A 16,223-nucleotide genomic window follows, 5' to 3' on the forward strand; every position below is an offset into this window, starting at 1 on the left:
ATGATTTATGTAACACACAGCGATGATAGCCTGCAAATTCAACCAATAACCCGTCAAGTCAGTGATTGATTAAAGTCAGACATTTTCACCTTTTTAGGCAATGCCTGCCGGACGGAGGACACAACGCCAAAAAGGAGGATTTGCCGAACGGCTGGTAACCCTAAATCCTGTTGAGCTGCACATCTGATGGCCACTGTGTCTTTAACTTACTTCCATCCATCCATTCTCCAACCCGCTGAATCCGAACACAGGGTCACGGGGTCTGCTGGAGCCAATCCCAGACAACACAGGGCACAAGGCAGGAATCAATCTCGGGCAGGGTGCCAACCCACCGCAGGACACACACAAACACACCCACACACCAAGCACACACTAGGGCCAATTTAGAATCGCCAATCCACCTAACGTGCATGTCTTTGGACTGTGGGAGGAAACCGGAGCGCCCGGAGGAAACCCACGCACACACAGTGAGAACATGCAAACTCCACGCAGGGAGGACCCGGGAAGCGAACCCAGGTCCCCAGGTCTCCCAACTGCGAGGCAGCAGCGCTACCCGTCTTTAACTTACTTTCCCCGGGAAATTCTTAAAACTTTGAGGCAGCCCTACAACAATCCATATTTTAGTAATCCTGCGTTCAAATATTGCCAATGAAACGAGTAAACTGGCATTAAATAATTCAAATCAAAGAGCAGACAGAAAGCTTTTACCACTTTCGTTGATTTTTGTGAACGGCGCGCGACTTAGCATCCAACGCGATCTCCTTCGCGCGGTCTAAACGTGGCACGCGTCTGTGTCGCGAGTGTGTGACGTCACTAGAGTGCGCTTCGGGATGTGAGGAGCACTCGAGCGAGCCTTCTGTGTGTGGCGTGCGTGCCGTCGGAGTGAAGACGAGTGTGCGTGGGCCAGCGTGCTGTGTTCTGTAGCTGCGAGTTGCTTTGTGTGCTTCCAGCTTGTCCAGTAGAGATGTCCGTTAACGAAATGTTCAGCAGCATTCAGGAATTTCTCAGTGCCGACCACGACGTGAGAGAGGTACCGCTTGGCGTGTGCATGTTCGAGGCGGCGTAACGTGCTTTCTTTATTACAATTATTACGGTCCTTTTTTTTCCCTTTCTTGGTTCGTCCGACGGCAACTTTTACGTTTTTGCACTCCGTTTAACCTAAATCCACACAAAACAATGTTTGCCTTGTCCCTTTAAATACATTGAAATATGTATTTTTTAATGTTCGGTTTAATCTGCCTTTAAATAGCCATTGTATGCCGTGAAATTTTAATAATTGATTGGTTTCATTTTAACATATTCATCCTGGCTGAACCCAATTCGAAGACAATTTGATCAAGAAAGAAAGGTGGTGGGGGAATACGTCGTGTGTGGCAACCCTGTCCCTGAAACATTGGCAGCATTGTGGTGGCGGTCGTTAGTAGGATGCGTTATCGAGCCCTTCACCGCCGATCTCTTCAGAAGAGATCTTCATCTCCGTTTGGGTCGTTGTGACGCTCATCAGCCACAAGCTGTTCTAGCCGTCTAAAACGGGATTGCATCGAAGTAATCAACGTAGACCTCAGCGGTGCATCATCAGTCGGAATGTGTTTTGTAATAAAATGCGTTACTGCAAATGTTTATGATGCCCCGTCTATTGGAATGACAAAAATGTTAGTAATGCGCCATCTTTTGGAATGACGGCGACATAGCAACCTAAGGGATACACAGCCAGACACACAGACACTGAATAAGGTGGACTGTTAAATGTATGGCTACTATTGCTTTACACGACACAAAATATTACAAATTGAAATTTGAGTGTAGAAAGTTTTTTAATTGTACATAGCATTATTTATGGTAAAAAAGTTTGAAATAGTGCAAGCCGCCCAAATTCGAGGTGTTCATAAGAAATGTAACTGTTTACTTCTTGGGGTGACACAAAATATTACAATTTGAAATTTGAGTGTAGAAACAGTTTTTTAATTATACATAGCTTTATTTTTGGTAAAAAGTTTGAAATAGTGTAAGCCGCCCAAATTCGAGGTGCTCATAAGAAATGTAACAGTTTAGATAGATACTTTATTAATCCCAAGGGGAATTTACAAGTTTACTTCTTGGGGTAGAAGTACATAATAAACCAGGATAGTTGCATCAGATATTTGAAATGTGTGTTTTAGCTGAAATGTTTAAAATCCAAATATTCTCAATTGTAATAGAAATTTGTCATTTCTCACCCTCTGATAAGAGTTCCTTAGAGAGTTAGAATAACATTCTATTCATAATCACTGTCTAAAATGACACCTCACATGCTTTTGTTTGAAATGTGTCATTTGTAATAGTGATTCTGATAGTGACTGTTAGCTAGGACCACCAGTAAAGAATTAAATATCAAACATATGACCCTGATTAACAACTTTGGAATAGCATAAGATGACACTCCACATAACTGTATGACCCATCCCCATTTTATCGAAGTTTTGTGGAAAAGGAGCAACTTTGACCCCTCATATCATGAAGTGGTGGACCCCTGGGGTGTGTTGATCTGGCATGCACAACTCTTCAAGTCCATCTGATCATTTTTGTTGAAGACACCTGTATGTTTACTTTATCATAAGAATTTCATTTTTTGTCCAAAATATGGTCCAAATATGACCATCAATGAGGGTTTTTGGGTCTAGATGGTCAAAAATAGAGGGGAACCCCAAAAGCTAGGTATCTTCCATAACTAGACATCAAGGCGCATTGAACAATGTATCATATACGAGTTTTTTTTTTCTTAATATACTGGTGAGCCAGGAGGAGCTGGTTGCTGTAATATTAGATTTTCTAACGTAGTTTGGGAATAATTTTTTAACATCTCATAACACTGTTGGGCGCACTTAATCCAGTTCACTGTGTAGGGTTGATGTAGAGCCTGTCTCTGCAGCATTGGCCATAAGGCAGTAAACAACTCTGGACAGGACACCAGTCAGGGCTTATTATTAATGTTACAGTAATAGGTCAAAGACGACAGGGAAGCAGAGCTTATTTAATGTGTTTATTGGTCTGAAATCAAACTCCCCACATATCACAGTGGTTCTCAGATTCAGTCCTGGGGGCCCACTGTGGCTGCAGGTTTGTGTCCCAACTCCAGAGCCAGCACTGTGTGCGTGCCTGACCCAGGGTCAGATTTGACGGTTACTGTTAACGTCAGTAGCACAGTGGGTAACAGTGCCACTTGGAACCCTCTGTGTGGAATTTGTGTGGCCTTCTTCCAGGAACTTTGATTATTTATTTATTTTTTAAATCCCGCCCTACAGTATTATTGAGTATCCAATGAATTTCCCCTCTGCTGCATGGTGTCCTTTTCAGGGTTTTTTAATAAGTTGTACTTTTTGCTGCTCTGGTTCTCTCCACAACCCTTTCCCGATTCTAGTGGATCAAGTCTGATGTTGCAGTCATTTCTTTGAAAATATTAATAAGTAATGGGTTTGTGAAATTTAGAATTTAATGTTTGTTTGTTTTTTCACAGGACATTAGAAAAGTTGTGCAAGTCCTTGAACAAACTGCAAGGGAAATACTAACTGTGCTTCAGAGTGTCCACCAAGCAACTGGCTTTAAAGACAGTAAGTGTGATGCATATTGTGGTGTAAATGCATATAGATCAAACTTGGGATTGTTCGTGATGAAAGTTCACCTGTTAGAATTAATGCCTTTTTAATGACTGCATGTTTTTTTTTTTAAATTTAACTGCCCTAAAACAGCAATAAGCTGAATACATCAAGTCTGTTTGGTAATAAAATCAAACCTGGAAAGGGAGTTTGTCATCTTGCCTTTGAAATAGACCGAAAGAACTTTTAGTCCTCAAGTCAAGTCAAGTTGGGGAGCATGCACTGGTTCAGTGTGTTGCCTCACCCACTACACAACGAAACAACTCAGGAACCCGGTTGGCAACCCCCCAGGCAGACACGAGGTCCAGTCCCACCCTCTGGAAATGACCCTTGATCTGCCGCAACCAGGTGTTACATGGGTGACCCCTTGGCCTGGTCCAGCCACTCTGGTCCCCAACAATGAGGCTCTTACGAGCTGGATCACCCTCAGGGAAACGCGCCACATGGCCGTAGTGCTGTAACTGACGCTCCCTCACAATGCAGGTAATGTGCCTCATTCGGGACTCTGAATTTTAGTCCCCAGGGGGAAATTTGGCTCTTTACAGAAGCTCAATAAATAAATAGTTGGATAAATATATACAGTACTAGTTGATTACCCAGTGGCTTCGCTCACTGAGTGTAAGGGAAAAAAATAAAATGTAGTCTATAAGTTATTAAACAGTAAAACATTAACATTTAAGAAGTAAAGATTAATTGAGCACTACTGGAGTGGTTTGGGGTGAACTATATTTTAAAGGCGCTATAACACAACAGGTAAGTAGTACTAACAGCAAGTAAAATGTATTTGGATTATCTCTCGGTAGTAGAGCCCTTGTGAAAGGCACTACACGACCGCTGTGGTATAGAAATTACATTTTCTATGTGATCGTCTAAATTTCTGCCTGACAACCTTGCACTACGTGCCTGTGATTTACTTCTTAAAATAATTCATCACAAAAGGAACTTTGAATGTTGCGGGGTTTTAGTGACCTGAACTCACCTTAAGGGACAGTAAGTAGTAGTGCAGGGTAATTTACAAACAGAGTCTTGCTTCGATGGCGCCGATTACACTCATTCGCAAAGATGGTGGATAGTACTGGCGAGCTTTGTTGGGCTGAATGGCCTGTTCTTGTCTAGAGTGTTCTAATGTTCTAATTTCCACTCTCCCAGGAGCCGACGGGGCACTTGAAGTGTCACAAACAGTGCGAGAAGAGAGAACGCTGCCTGAAACTGCGAAGCTCTCGACCCCGCACAGCAGCCCAACATTCCACGCCTCCCAGCGTCCACTTTGTTCTCACGCACATTGTTTACAGCTCGCCACAGTTAAAAAGTAGAAAGACGCAAAGCTGTTTTCCTCATCTTTTCTACTATCAAGTACTGGCAACTAAAAAAAAGTTACAATGTGGCAGTTTCCACGAACGAATAACTAAAACTTCTCTGTCAGAACCTGCCTGGCGGCAGATGGGTCAGCTCTGTAGTCCAGAGAGGACGATGTGGGGTGTACTTTTATGTGATAGATCGGTGTGTTTGTGTTTACTTCTTTTCAATATCAGTAAAATAACTCTCACACAAATAACAACAATTCGTAAAGACGATATAAAAATGGCGTCCACAAACGAAGTGATTAGTTCCTGTATTATAATATGTTCTGTGGTCATACGTAATTTCCATATCGCGTGGTCATACGTAATTTCCGTTTCAAATGCGAAAAGAATTTTATATATATAGACATACAACACAATGGTCTGAGTACCTACCAGAATGTCTAAAAAGAAAATAAAACCTCTGACTTGGCAGTCACAGTCACAGTGAGTGAGGCATTATGCAGGCGTGTTGCGATTGGTATGGAGGACCTCCAGCAGTGTTGCTTGACACACATTTACTGAATAATTTATTGGTTAAAAGTACTCTGACAAATCTTCAGGACCACAATAAGATCCTTCAAAGCGATCTATTAAATTGCTCAGACCAGTGAATGTCACACCACCAAGGTGAGTGCACACTGCAGACATTTGCAGCATTAATTCAACCACATGAATTACGTTAGAAACATCAAGATACTTTAATTGTATGACCTGCTGTGTTGTGATTGTGCAAATAGCACTGTTTAAAGCAGCTAGATGTTTTGTAAAAGATCCCTCAAAGTGACAGGTGAATTTTGCAGTAAAATAAAATAAGTTGGTGGATTACTAAAGCATAATCTCCACATGACAATAGTGACCTTGTAATTCACATACTGAGCTATGGAACCTAACATCCTATTGGCCGAGCCGATCACTTGTGCACACTGCCTGGGTATGGACAGTTTGTACATTGAAGTTGCAAACCTACAATTGTGCATTAAACCATTCATAATTCCTACATGTGATTCATTACATCTACAGCTGAATTCATAAGTTTCCATACATGTAGGGTGAATTCTTTAAAACTCACTCTAATCTCCTCCTCAGATTTTGTACTAACAAGCTATAAATTTGGCATATTGTTTAAGACATCTACTTTGTGTAGGAGAAAAGTAATTTTTTTCCAACAATGTTCACAGAGCTCAGGGTATTCTACTTTTTTATTGACTATATCACAATTCCAGTGAGTCACACATTTGCATACACTTTGTGCCTTTAAACAGTTTGGAAAATTCTAGAAAATGATGTCAAGCCTGTAGGCAACTGGACAATTAGCGTCTGATAGCCTTTTAGCCTAATTGGAATCAACACATGGATGTATGTTAAGGCCGACCATCAAACTCACTGCCTCTTTCCTTTTGACATAATGGAAAAAAAGACATCAGTCTTTCCCTTTATCCTGACTAGTCTCCCAGTTCCTGCCGCTGAAAAACATCCCCACAGCATGATGCTGCCACCACCATGCTTCACTGTAGGGATGGTATTGGCCTGGTGATGAGCAGTGCCTGGTTTCCTCCAAACGTGACGCCTGGCATTCACACCAAAGAGTTCAATCTTTGTCTCGTCAGACCAGAGAATTTTCGTTCTCATGGTCTGAGAGTCCTTCAGGTGCCTTTTGGCAAACTCCAGGCGAGCTGCCATGTGCCTTTTACTAAGGAGTGGCTTCCGTCTGGCCACTCTACCATACAGGCCTGATTGGTGGATTGCTGCAGAGATGGTTGTCCTTTTGGAAGGTTCTCCTCTGTCCACAGAGGACCTCTGGAGCTCTGACAGAGTGACCATCGGGTTCTTGGTCACCTCCCTGACTAAGGCCCTTCTCCCCTGATCGCTCAGTTTAGATGGCCGGCCAGCTCTAGGAAGAGTCCTGGTGGTTTCGAACTTCTTCCACTTACAGATGGTGGAGGCCACTGTGCTCATTGGGACCTTCAAAGCAGCAGAACTTTTTCTGTAACCTTCCCCAGATTTGTGCCTCGAGACAATCCTGTCTCAGAGGTCTACAGACAATTCCTTTGACTTCATGCTTGGTTTGTGCTCTGACATGAACTGTCAACTGTGGGACCTTCTATAGACAGGTGTGTGCCTTTCCAAATCAGGTCCAATCAACTGAATTTACCACAGGTGGACTCCAATGAAGCTGCAGAAACATCTCAAGGATGATCAGGGGAAACAGGATGCACCTGAGCTCAATTTTGAGCTTCATGGCAAAGGCTGTGAATACTTATGGACATGTGCTTTCTCAATTTTTTTATTTTTAATAAATTTGCAAAAATCTCAAAGTTTTTTCACGCTTTCATTATGGGGTGGTGTGTGTAGAATTCAGAGGAAAAAAATGAACTTAATCCATTTTGGAATAAGGCTGTAACATAACAAAATGTGGAAAAAGTGATGCGCTGTGAATAATTTCTGGATGCACTGTATTTCAGCAAAAAGGATTATATTGAGTAACTGACTTTTTCACGTAGCATACGCCGTCCTTGGTCATGAAATTAGCTCAAGCGAAGAATATTTGAATTTGTTTTTCAGTACCAAGTAAATGCTTGAGAGCCCGGGAGCTGTTTCTTACTGTAAGGAATCATCTGGGAGACCTGAAGACAAAGTTTCCAGCTGAGCAGTATTACAGGTTGTAAAGAAAGAATTTTGAAAATCCTTTTTCTGTTTTTCATTATACAAGTGTAAAACATTTTTAAACTATATATTGTATCATAAGAACAGGATATTCTATTGCTTTTGTGTGTTTTTATGTCTGTTGTATTATATCTAGTTGTTTTTAGAGGTTCACAATACTGCAGTTAGTAATTACCTATATGGTGAACCGGTCCGTAAACAGAATATATTATAGATAACTATTTTAAGTGAATACTTAAAACAAATGCGTAATAATTAATGTAATTTCATTTTCAAATCTACTTCATCCAGATCAGGGACATAAGGGGGCTGGAGCCCATCCCAGTTAGCATAGAGCACAAGGCAGGCAGAAACCTTAGACAGGGTGCCAATCCATTGCAGGGCAAGCACACACACACAGTAGGGACAGTTTAGTGTCACCAGTTCACCTAAGCTGCATGTCTTTGGACAATGGGAGAAACCGGAGAACCTGAAAGAAACCTATGCAGACGCGGGGAGAACAGGTAAACTCCCAGGAGGTGAACTCTGTTCTCTTTACTGCAAGGCAGCAGCGCTACCACAGTGGCACCTCATAATAGTTCATGCAACATTCTAACATTTACTTACACTGAACACTGTTTATAGGTTTATGCACAATTCTCAGTCCTGTTAAACTGTCCATCAGTAAATGGGCCTGAGGCTCAGTGAGTTCAGTATTACACTCACTAATTAGGGTGCAGGAGACTGGCGACATTGCATGTTGATTCACACATACAAGTGAGAATTTCACTGTACTCTGTACATGTCACAATAAGGACCCTATAAAACTGTAGAATCTGCTTTATTCACATGTGGGGTTACTGGCTCAAGGCAGGAACCAGTCCATTGGAGGACTCATTGATATGATATTACACTCTGCTGGTCCATAAAATCACACTTTGAATTGACTGTCAAATCTTCAGAAACAAGTCATTTAGTGAGATAGACACGTAATGTTTTATACTCTTCGTCAATACAGACAGTAAAGGCAATGCTGTTTTTATTAATTACTTGGTTTCTGTTAAACTGAAAGGCGATGTCTTGTTTAAACATGGTCTCTTCATAATCACACCACAAAGTGTCTGAAATGTTCCTTTAATGGAGTGTTGTTCATACAAATCACTAAGACAGGAAGACCGCGTCTACTGTAACAATGAAGCGCTCGAGGATGTTTGTGCCAAGCAGAGCCAAGTCAGTTTGTTTTTAGCATCTTAGCCACTAATACATAGAGAATCAGCATTCTGCTGTCTTGTATAGTAGTCTCAGTGGGAAAGGTGCTATATAAGTAAAATGTATTATTATTATGGGAGTTTTAGGCATCCATTGTAATTACAGTTGCTGTTATGTCTTTTTCCATGAGTGTCAATGCACAGTGTCATGTGCACTTCAGCGAATGTTGCACATGTAGCTGTAATGTAAGTTCGTATCTGGGAAGGTCTTTAACTTAAGATTATGCGAGTCTATGATTTGTGTTATAATTTGTGATTGTCGATGTTGATTTTTCTTTTTTTCTGTTCTGTTATCAAGGTTTCATGAACACTGGAGGTTTGTGTTGCAGCGTCTCGCTTTTCTGGCAGCTTTTGTTGTTTACCTGGAAAGTGAAACATTAGTGACTCGAGAAGAAGTGGCACAAATATTAGGCAGTAAGTTTGGTATCAATTCATTTACTAAGTAGCAAATTCCAAAAACATGCTTTGTCTCTGCATAAAAACGAATTGCAGATTGCGAGTATGATGAAGAAAATAACAAGTCTTTGTTTTTATCCTGTGCAGTTGAAGTTGAAAGAGAGAAGGGCTTTCATCTTGATATTGAAGATTATCTGTCTGGTGTGCTGACTTTGGCAAGCGAGCTGGTAAGATATTTGGGGTTCAACATAAATGCTGCTCAGAATATGCTGATGTGCCTTCTCCATAATGGAAACTCGTTGGGCCGGCACAGACTCACTAACGCTGATAAGCGTTCTGGTTAAGATGGGTTATACAGCGTAGCACACTGTAAAATATTCCAAGGATATCCCTATAGGATAGTTGGGAAGTGCCCACCTCTTGATTTTGAGTTGTCACAGCTTCCTGTGGTGATGGTTTCTTTTTCCTGCTACCGCATCTTCTAGGGTTGACACAGAATGCTCAGTGATGAGATCAATTTATCTACAGAAATATTAATATGCTGCTTTTAGTCTTCAGATGCCAAACTAATGAAGTATTATGGGAAATCCTTGAGTGATTTCTAGAAGGACATTTGACTTTTACCAGAAGAGTGCAGTATACAATATGTTTTGCTAAACATCAGATTCTGTACCACCATTATCTTGAGGCTTTTCTGAAGGCTCACAGTCTTGTTAATTGAGTTCATATTGGTTTTATTTCCATCATTTTGACAGCTACCTGTCTATAGAAAGAAGACTGAAAAAATAATGAGCTTTTTATTTAAGTATTCCCACAGTTTGAGCATTTAAACAAGACTATACAGTATTTAGTCTAATTAAAAAATAAGTAAATAAATAAATAAATGATGGCATAGACCATGGGTCAGTAAAATTGGTCCTAGAGGACCGTAGTGGCTGCAGGTTTCTGATGTAACCCAATTAATAGTAAAGGGCCATGAGGTTCTGGATCCTATCCTGATGTGTTTTTAATGGGACACCAGATCCTCACAGAAGATAATAACATATATGGGCTCAATTTAGATTTATTAATTTTCCCATTCTATGTATGCTTTTGGGTTTTGGATGAAGAAAACTCAAGTAGACATGAGGGGTTTGTGCATGAAGAGTGACTATTTATGGTAACACTTCAGTTTAGGTACTACCTATAATGCATCTGTTGGTCACCTACTGTTATGTAATCTGACATTAACAAAGTCTTCTTTTGGTTTCAATAACACAAAGTTTTAATAAAGCAGTTATGCATCTCTGCAGTGTGACATATTAAGAGCTTGTCATTCGCTGGTAAAGTGACTTGTAAAATATGAGAGCTTCATTTGATCTAATTAAGCATTCATTAAGGATTCTTAAGCCTTACATTGAGGTATGCAGTGTTGAGACATGTAGAATGAGTTAATCAGCGGGTTGAAAACATGTGCCACTTCAGGTACAAAATGGGAATCACTTCATGGGTCCCAAACAAAGCCGTACTGGAGAGGACCTGCACCACCTCGACGTTTACACTGTTCAAGCCGAGACATCACCGTAGGTTGGAACATGTCAGCCACATGTCAGATAGGCGAATACTAAAAGATCTCCTTGGTGAGCTGGTATCGGGGGCGAAATGGCCGACTGGAAGACCCAAACTGTGTTTATAAAGACACCTGTAAGCAGGATCTAAAGGCGCTTGCAATCTAGACTAGCATTTGGCAGTTATTTGCATCTGACAGAAATGGCTGGAATCAGAAAGGTAATGAAAGATCTCTCCAGGTATGAGATCATCCTGGCTCAGTGAATGGAGGAGAAGAGAGCCAAAAGACCAGGCTTCCCCAAGCCAGAAATGGCACCTGGTATTTTGTTGCACAGCACAGACGACTGTCACCCTACATTGGACTACATAGCCACAAGAGACAATGTGCAAACAGCACTGTGAACGCACTGATTCCTCAGGATTAAAGAAGCCAAAGAGATTATCAACTACTTATAACACTTCAAACCAGTCTAAATTTTAGTAGGCGACATTGCAAAGAGACACTTGACTGCTTTACTAATGCTTTGCATGAGTTACTAAGACCTAAAGAAGCCTTGTAACAGTATGTGACTAATTATTTATGGGTGTAACTAACCTACAGTGTAATCAGATTTACACCACTTTGGGGGGAAAAAGCAGTAACCACCATACCAGCATGCTGTCCCAATTAAAGTAATTGGTCTTAACAGCTGAAGCTCTCTCTTCTACACTAGTCTTGAACATTGTAAGACATTTTATACATTTATTGCTTTTCTTTCCTGTCTCCTGTAGTCTAGACTGGCTGTGAACAGCGTCACTGCTGGAGACTACACCCGGCCACTTCGTATTTCAAATTTCATCAACGAACTTGACTCAGGATTCCGACTTCTTAATCTGAAGAACGATCCCTTGAGAAAGCGCTATGATGGCCTCAAGTATGATGTGAAGAAGATTGAAGAGGTGGTCTATGACCTTTCTATAAGAGGACTTAGTAAGGTGCAAGAATCTGAGACAGCGTATGAAAAATAGTAACTGTAGAATGCTGGGCCGTAGTAGCTGAGATTTAACTGGGTCTTTAACGATAAGAGGAACGGATTCCATCAGCATTTGAACTAGGAAGGCAGTCTTAATTTGGGGTGGGAAATGGTTTCTGAAAGCATAGCTCAAGGCTAGCAGCTGCTAGTGGGCACTGAAGCAGCGCTCTCATCACTCACTCACTTTGACTTGTCCAGTATTTTGTTCATTCAGGGTCGCACCTTGTGGCTTGAGATGTGGAGATTTCAACAGCAACAAAAGCAAAAAGGAAATGCCTAGCATTGATTGATTGATTGTTACCTCTTCAAGAGAAAGATGCCATTTCAACACAGTCCTTCTGCAATGATACAATACCAAAGTAGGCGTATGTTTTATATTTGCTGCAATCTGCTTTAAAAGTCAGGTGTATCTGTAGGAAATTGAATTTCAAGCATATAGATTTTACTCCAGACGGTTTTGATAAGACGTTTCAGAATTTCAAAATTGATTTAAAACGTTTACAATGTTTTGTGTATTTAATGCGTTTAATGCAACAATACATTTGGGACTACGAGGCAAATCTTGACTATTAATTAATTTATCCATAGATCTCTGGGGAAATAAATGCAGACATTTCTTTGTTAGGTAGGCAGTGGCCGTGTTCTTTAGTTAGATTTCTTTTGGAGAGACCGAGGTAGGCGACAGTGAGACAACATTGAATCTGCAACCTGCAGTCATACCTCGTGTTATAGTCCAGTCTCCAGTGGTTACTCGTCATCCTCGTATCTCCCACGCTGGTTATACACACTTGTTACATGAATGATGCTCAAATTCTTAATCATTTGGTGTTTTTTCTTTTTTGAAAGTTCAATACTTTGCCTTGATTTTTTTTTTCCTATGCTGTGTTGTTGAATTTCTCAAATTTGACAACTGTTTAGTTAATGTGATTTTTTGGCATTGAGTTTATTCCTAAAAACATGTAATGCGCAGGTCATTTGTGACATTTGTCTTTTGTAGTTTAGTAGTGGGAGCGCTTAATGTATGCACACTTTCCATGGGGCTGAAGTTCATTTCTTATTCTTTTGATTCAGGTTTTCAAGGAACTTTGTGTATTGTACTTCCTTATTGTATAGAACCTCTCAGTGATTTCATTTAAAAAAAATTTTCTTCTTTTTATAGGATAAGTATATCAGTTTTCAAAATATGGGTAAATAAATGAGCACTGGAGATAGGATATAGAAATTAAGAGCCATAGAGTGCTTTCAGATGTCATATTACAGAACAGGTCAATTGTAGAGAGTGGATACCTGAATGCAGACAGACAGCAGGCGACCGTCCTCGGGACACACTAAAATCTCTGGCTGGGCCTTTGACTTGCTGTCCCGTTGATTTGAGGGCATTTAGGCTTCACATTGCGACTTTGGATAAGGTAAAGTTAGTGAGACTGGGTTCATCAGTGGTGAGGGGCAAATATATATTTGTAATGAAAAGTTTGTATGTTTGCATTGAATCCTCTGTGGCTGTTTTTAGTTTTTATTTTTCTGGCACCTGTTAGTATTGTTGCCCCCTCCTACTTTCTATGTATTGTCAGTTGATGCAGTCCAAGGGCTATTTAATGGTTTTATACCTTTCATTTTATATTCATGTGTACACTGTTGGGTTTAATTCTTTTGGGATGTCTTTCTGCTCTACTTTTTATTGTTCTATGACCCCTTAAAACACTTCTCTTGCATTTTTGAATTTATTGGTTGAAGTGAACATAATGTTCAAATCCTGTGTGTTCTGCCACTGCTGCATGACACGACCGACTGTAGGGCAGAGTCGTCTTTCTGCTTTTTGCCTCATTTTTACCATCAGAATGTCCTAAGTTCAATTCTGTCACGTTGCCCTTCTAGCCCTTGTGTTGATATCATTTTAGCATTCTAGGAAGAGAATTCAATGTTCAAAGGAAGGAAGTACCTCCAGTTTTAATTTTTGTGATTGTTGTTCAAGGCTTACAAATTAACTGTGACCCCACCGGCTTGCATGGTGCGATGTGCCGTGTTCTGTGCACGCGTCCCGTCGAGCTTCATCACTGCGACTTTGTACAGGCAGACATCTCCTTTACATTTACACCCAAATAACTGGGCTGGTCTCTTCTATCTCTTTCATTGGGGGGTTTGGTTTAATACTTAAAATACAAATATTGTACTCACTGCAGTGACATCTCTATGTTGCTGTCGTGACTTACAGTAAGTCTCTGAAAAAATGAACCTCTGCTAGGATCGAGTCATTTTCAACAAGAAGCACTTCACTTTTTTTGAAAGCGCATTTTACAACTGTGTAGAATTTGTGCCACTTTCAAGAACAGATTTTGTACCTTTGTTTCTGTCTTTTCAGAGCAATACTATATTGGCTGCATTTTGTTTTGTAAAATGAAAATGTCAAGAAAAATACTTAAATAAATGGGGGGGGGGAAAAAAAGGCACGTTTATGTGGGTATCTGTTCCTTTATGCCAGTTTTACTGGGTAGGCAAGTGTGTGTGTGTCTGGTACTGTGCTGGTGATGGTTGAAGTGGCTCCCCACTGTCTGTGTAAAGCACTTTGAGTTGGTTAGAATGATACATAAATGTAAATAGCCGTGTGAAAAAGTCAGTGCACCCATCCCATGAAATGTTGTGTCTCTTTTAACATATGTGGGCATATTAAGATGAGATCTTTATCGACAGATCCTGTTTAAAATGAAGGTGATGTGACAGCCTGTTTCAGATTTGGCCTTGGATCCACATCTTTGTCTTAGCCATTCCACTTTTTTCCTTTTCAGCCATTCCTTGGTGGATTTACTGGTATGTGTTGGGTCATTGTCATGTTGCAAAGTCCACCATCTGTTGAGCTTCAACCTTCTGGCAGATGGTTTTGTGTTCCCCTCTTGTCCTGTCTACTATAAGGAGGAATTCCTAGGGGATTCAAAGCAGTTCCAAACCAGAACATTCCCAGTTGCTTTCGGGGTCTTCTGCTCAAATGCTGTCTTTTGGTTTGGACGCTGTGGCCGAATATCTCATCTTTTCCTTAAGAAAGTCTTAGGATGTCATGTGTAAACCTTTGCTTAGATTCCATACTAAAATTTTTCTTACACTTGAAAGGCAAAAAAAAAATACTGGATTAATTAAACGGTGGCACATACAGCACCTGCCACATCCAGTTCCTGTGTAAAATCTCAGATCACCTCAAAACTGTGCAGCCGTGTGTTCACATTCAGTCACTCCCCAGCACCGCTTGGCAGTAACCATATGTGATGTATAAATGCCTTTATCTGAATATTCACCATATAAATTTGCCCACATTCCTGAGCAACCTCTTTACCACAGTTGCCATGGAAGAAGAGGCAGAAAATGACACGGAAGTGAATGTAAACTTGGAACTGGAAAACCACACCAATATTCTGTCTGTGGGAGTCACAACTACAAGAAAAATAAAACAAAAGTGGGAGCAGCTGAGAGAACGAGAGCACTGTGCCGTCACGGAGGGCACAGGCCGCCATCAGGATACTACAAAATATGAAGAACGTTCTTCTTGAACTCGAATAAACATCAATGTTCCAACACTAGTCCCAACGCCGTCCATGTCTGGGGGCCATGCTGTGCAGTACTGCACAAGCCATCAGTGAGGGGTGACTGCCATCCACCTTATAATGAGCCTGTGGTCCATTCCATCGCCAGTCGTGTGTGCGACTGCCTTTCATTGTGTCTCCTCCTTATGGTGCACTCACTCCCACCTGACAGATCAGACAGGCCGTGTCTGGAACGCACCACACTTAATTAGGCATTAGGCCCACTTACCAAGAAGCCAACCATGAAACACGTCTGCTTCCCATCTCCGGCGTCCTCGTGATCCTTCTAGCAGCACTGCTGAGTCTTTATATTAACTTGTTATACCAGGGGTGTCCAACTCCAGTCCTGGTGGGCCGCAGTGGCTGCAGGTTTTCATTCTAACCCTTTTTCTAATCAGCCAGCAGTTTTAACTGCTAATTAACTCCTTTTCCCTTCATTTTAATAGCCCTGTTTTTAAGGATTCAGTCCTCTGAATTGATTTGTTTCTTCATTAAATGGCAGCCAAACAGAGCAGAGACGTGAAACGAGCTGAGAGATGACCAGCTAAATGGGAACGTCAAACTCCAACCAGTTTCTTAATGAGAAGACAATTCCTGCTGTTAATTAAAGTCGTTATTGAATATCAGGACTTGTTGCTGCTCACGTTGTACCTCAGCAGACTGTTGGTTTTCTGTTTTTTTTTTTTTTTTAAGACCACCATCGAGATGTTTTGGTGACCTGAGCAGACCGACATGACCGAGACCTTCACCTTTCTTTATTTTTAGGTGAGCTGCTTGTGTGCTCACTTGTTTTGTGTCTCATTATTGTTTG

General features: G+C 41.0%; 1 protein-coding gene across 1 annotated transcript; it reads left to right on the top strand.

The window, feature by feature from the left end:
• Positions 1 to 808: 808 nt before the first annotated feature.
• Positions 809 to 14,275, top strand: tsn (translin). Its single transcript, XM_028808062.2, has 6 exons — positions 809 to 1,030; positions 3,494 to 3,587; positions 7,538 to 7,634; positions 9,185 to 9,300; positions 9,430 to 9,509; positions 11,602 to 14,275. Exons 1-6 carry the CDS (start codon positions 965 to 967, stop codon positions 11,836 to 11,838), a joined length of 690 nt encoding a protein of 229 aa, XP_028663895.1. The 5' UTR covers positions 809 to 964; the 3' UTR covers positions 11,839 to 14,275.
• Positions 14,276 to 16,223: the final 1,948 nt, after the last annotated feature.

The sequence above is a fragment of the Erpetoichthys calabaricus genome, chromosome 8 (genome assembly GCF_900747795.2).
Source record: "Erpetoichthys calabaricus chromosome 8, fErpCal1.3, whole genome shotgun sequence".
Taxonomy (NCBI): domain Eukaryota; kingdom Metazoa; phylum Chordata; class Cladistia; order Polypteriformes; family Polypteridae; genus Erpetoichthys; species Erpetoichthys calabaricus.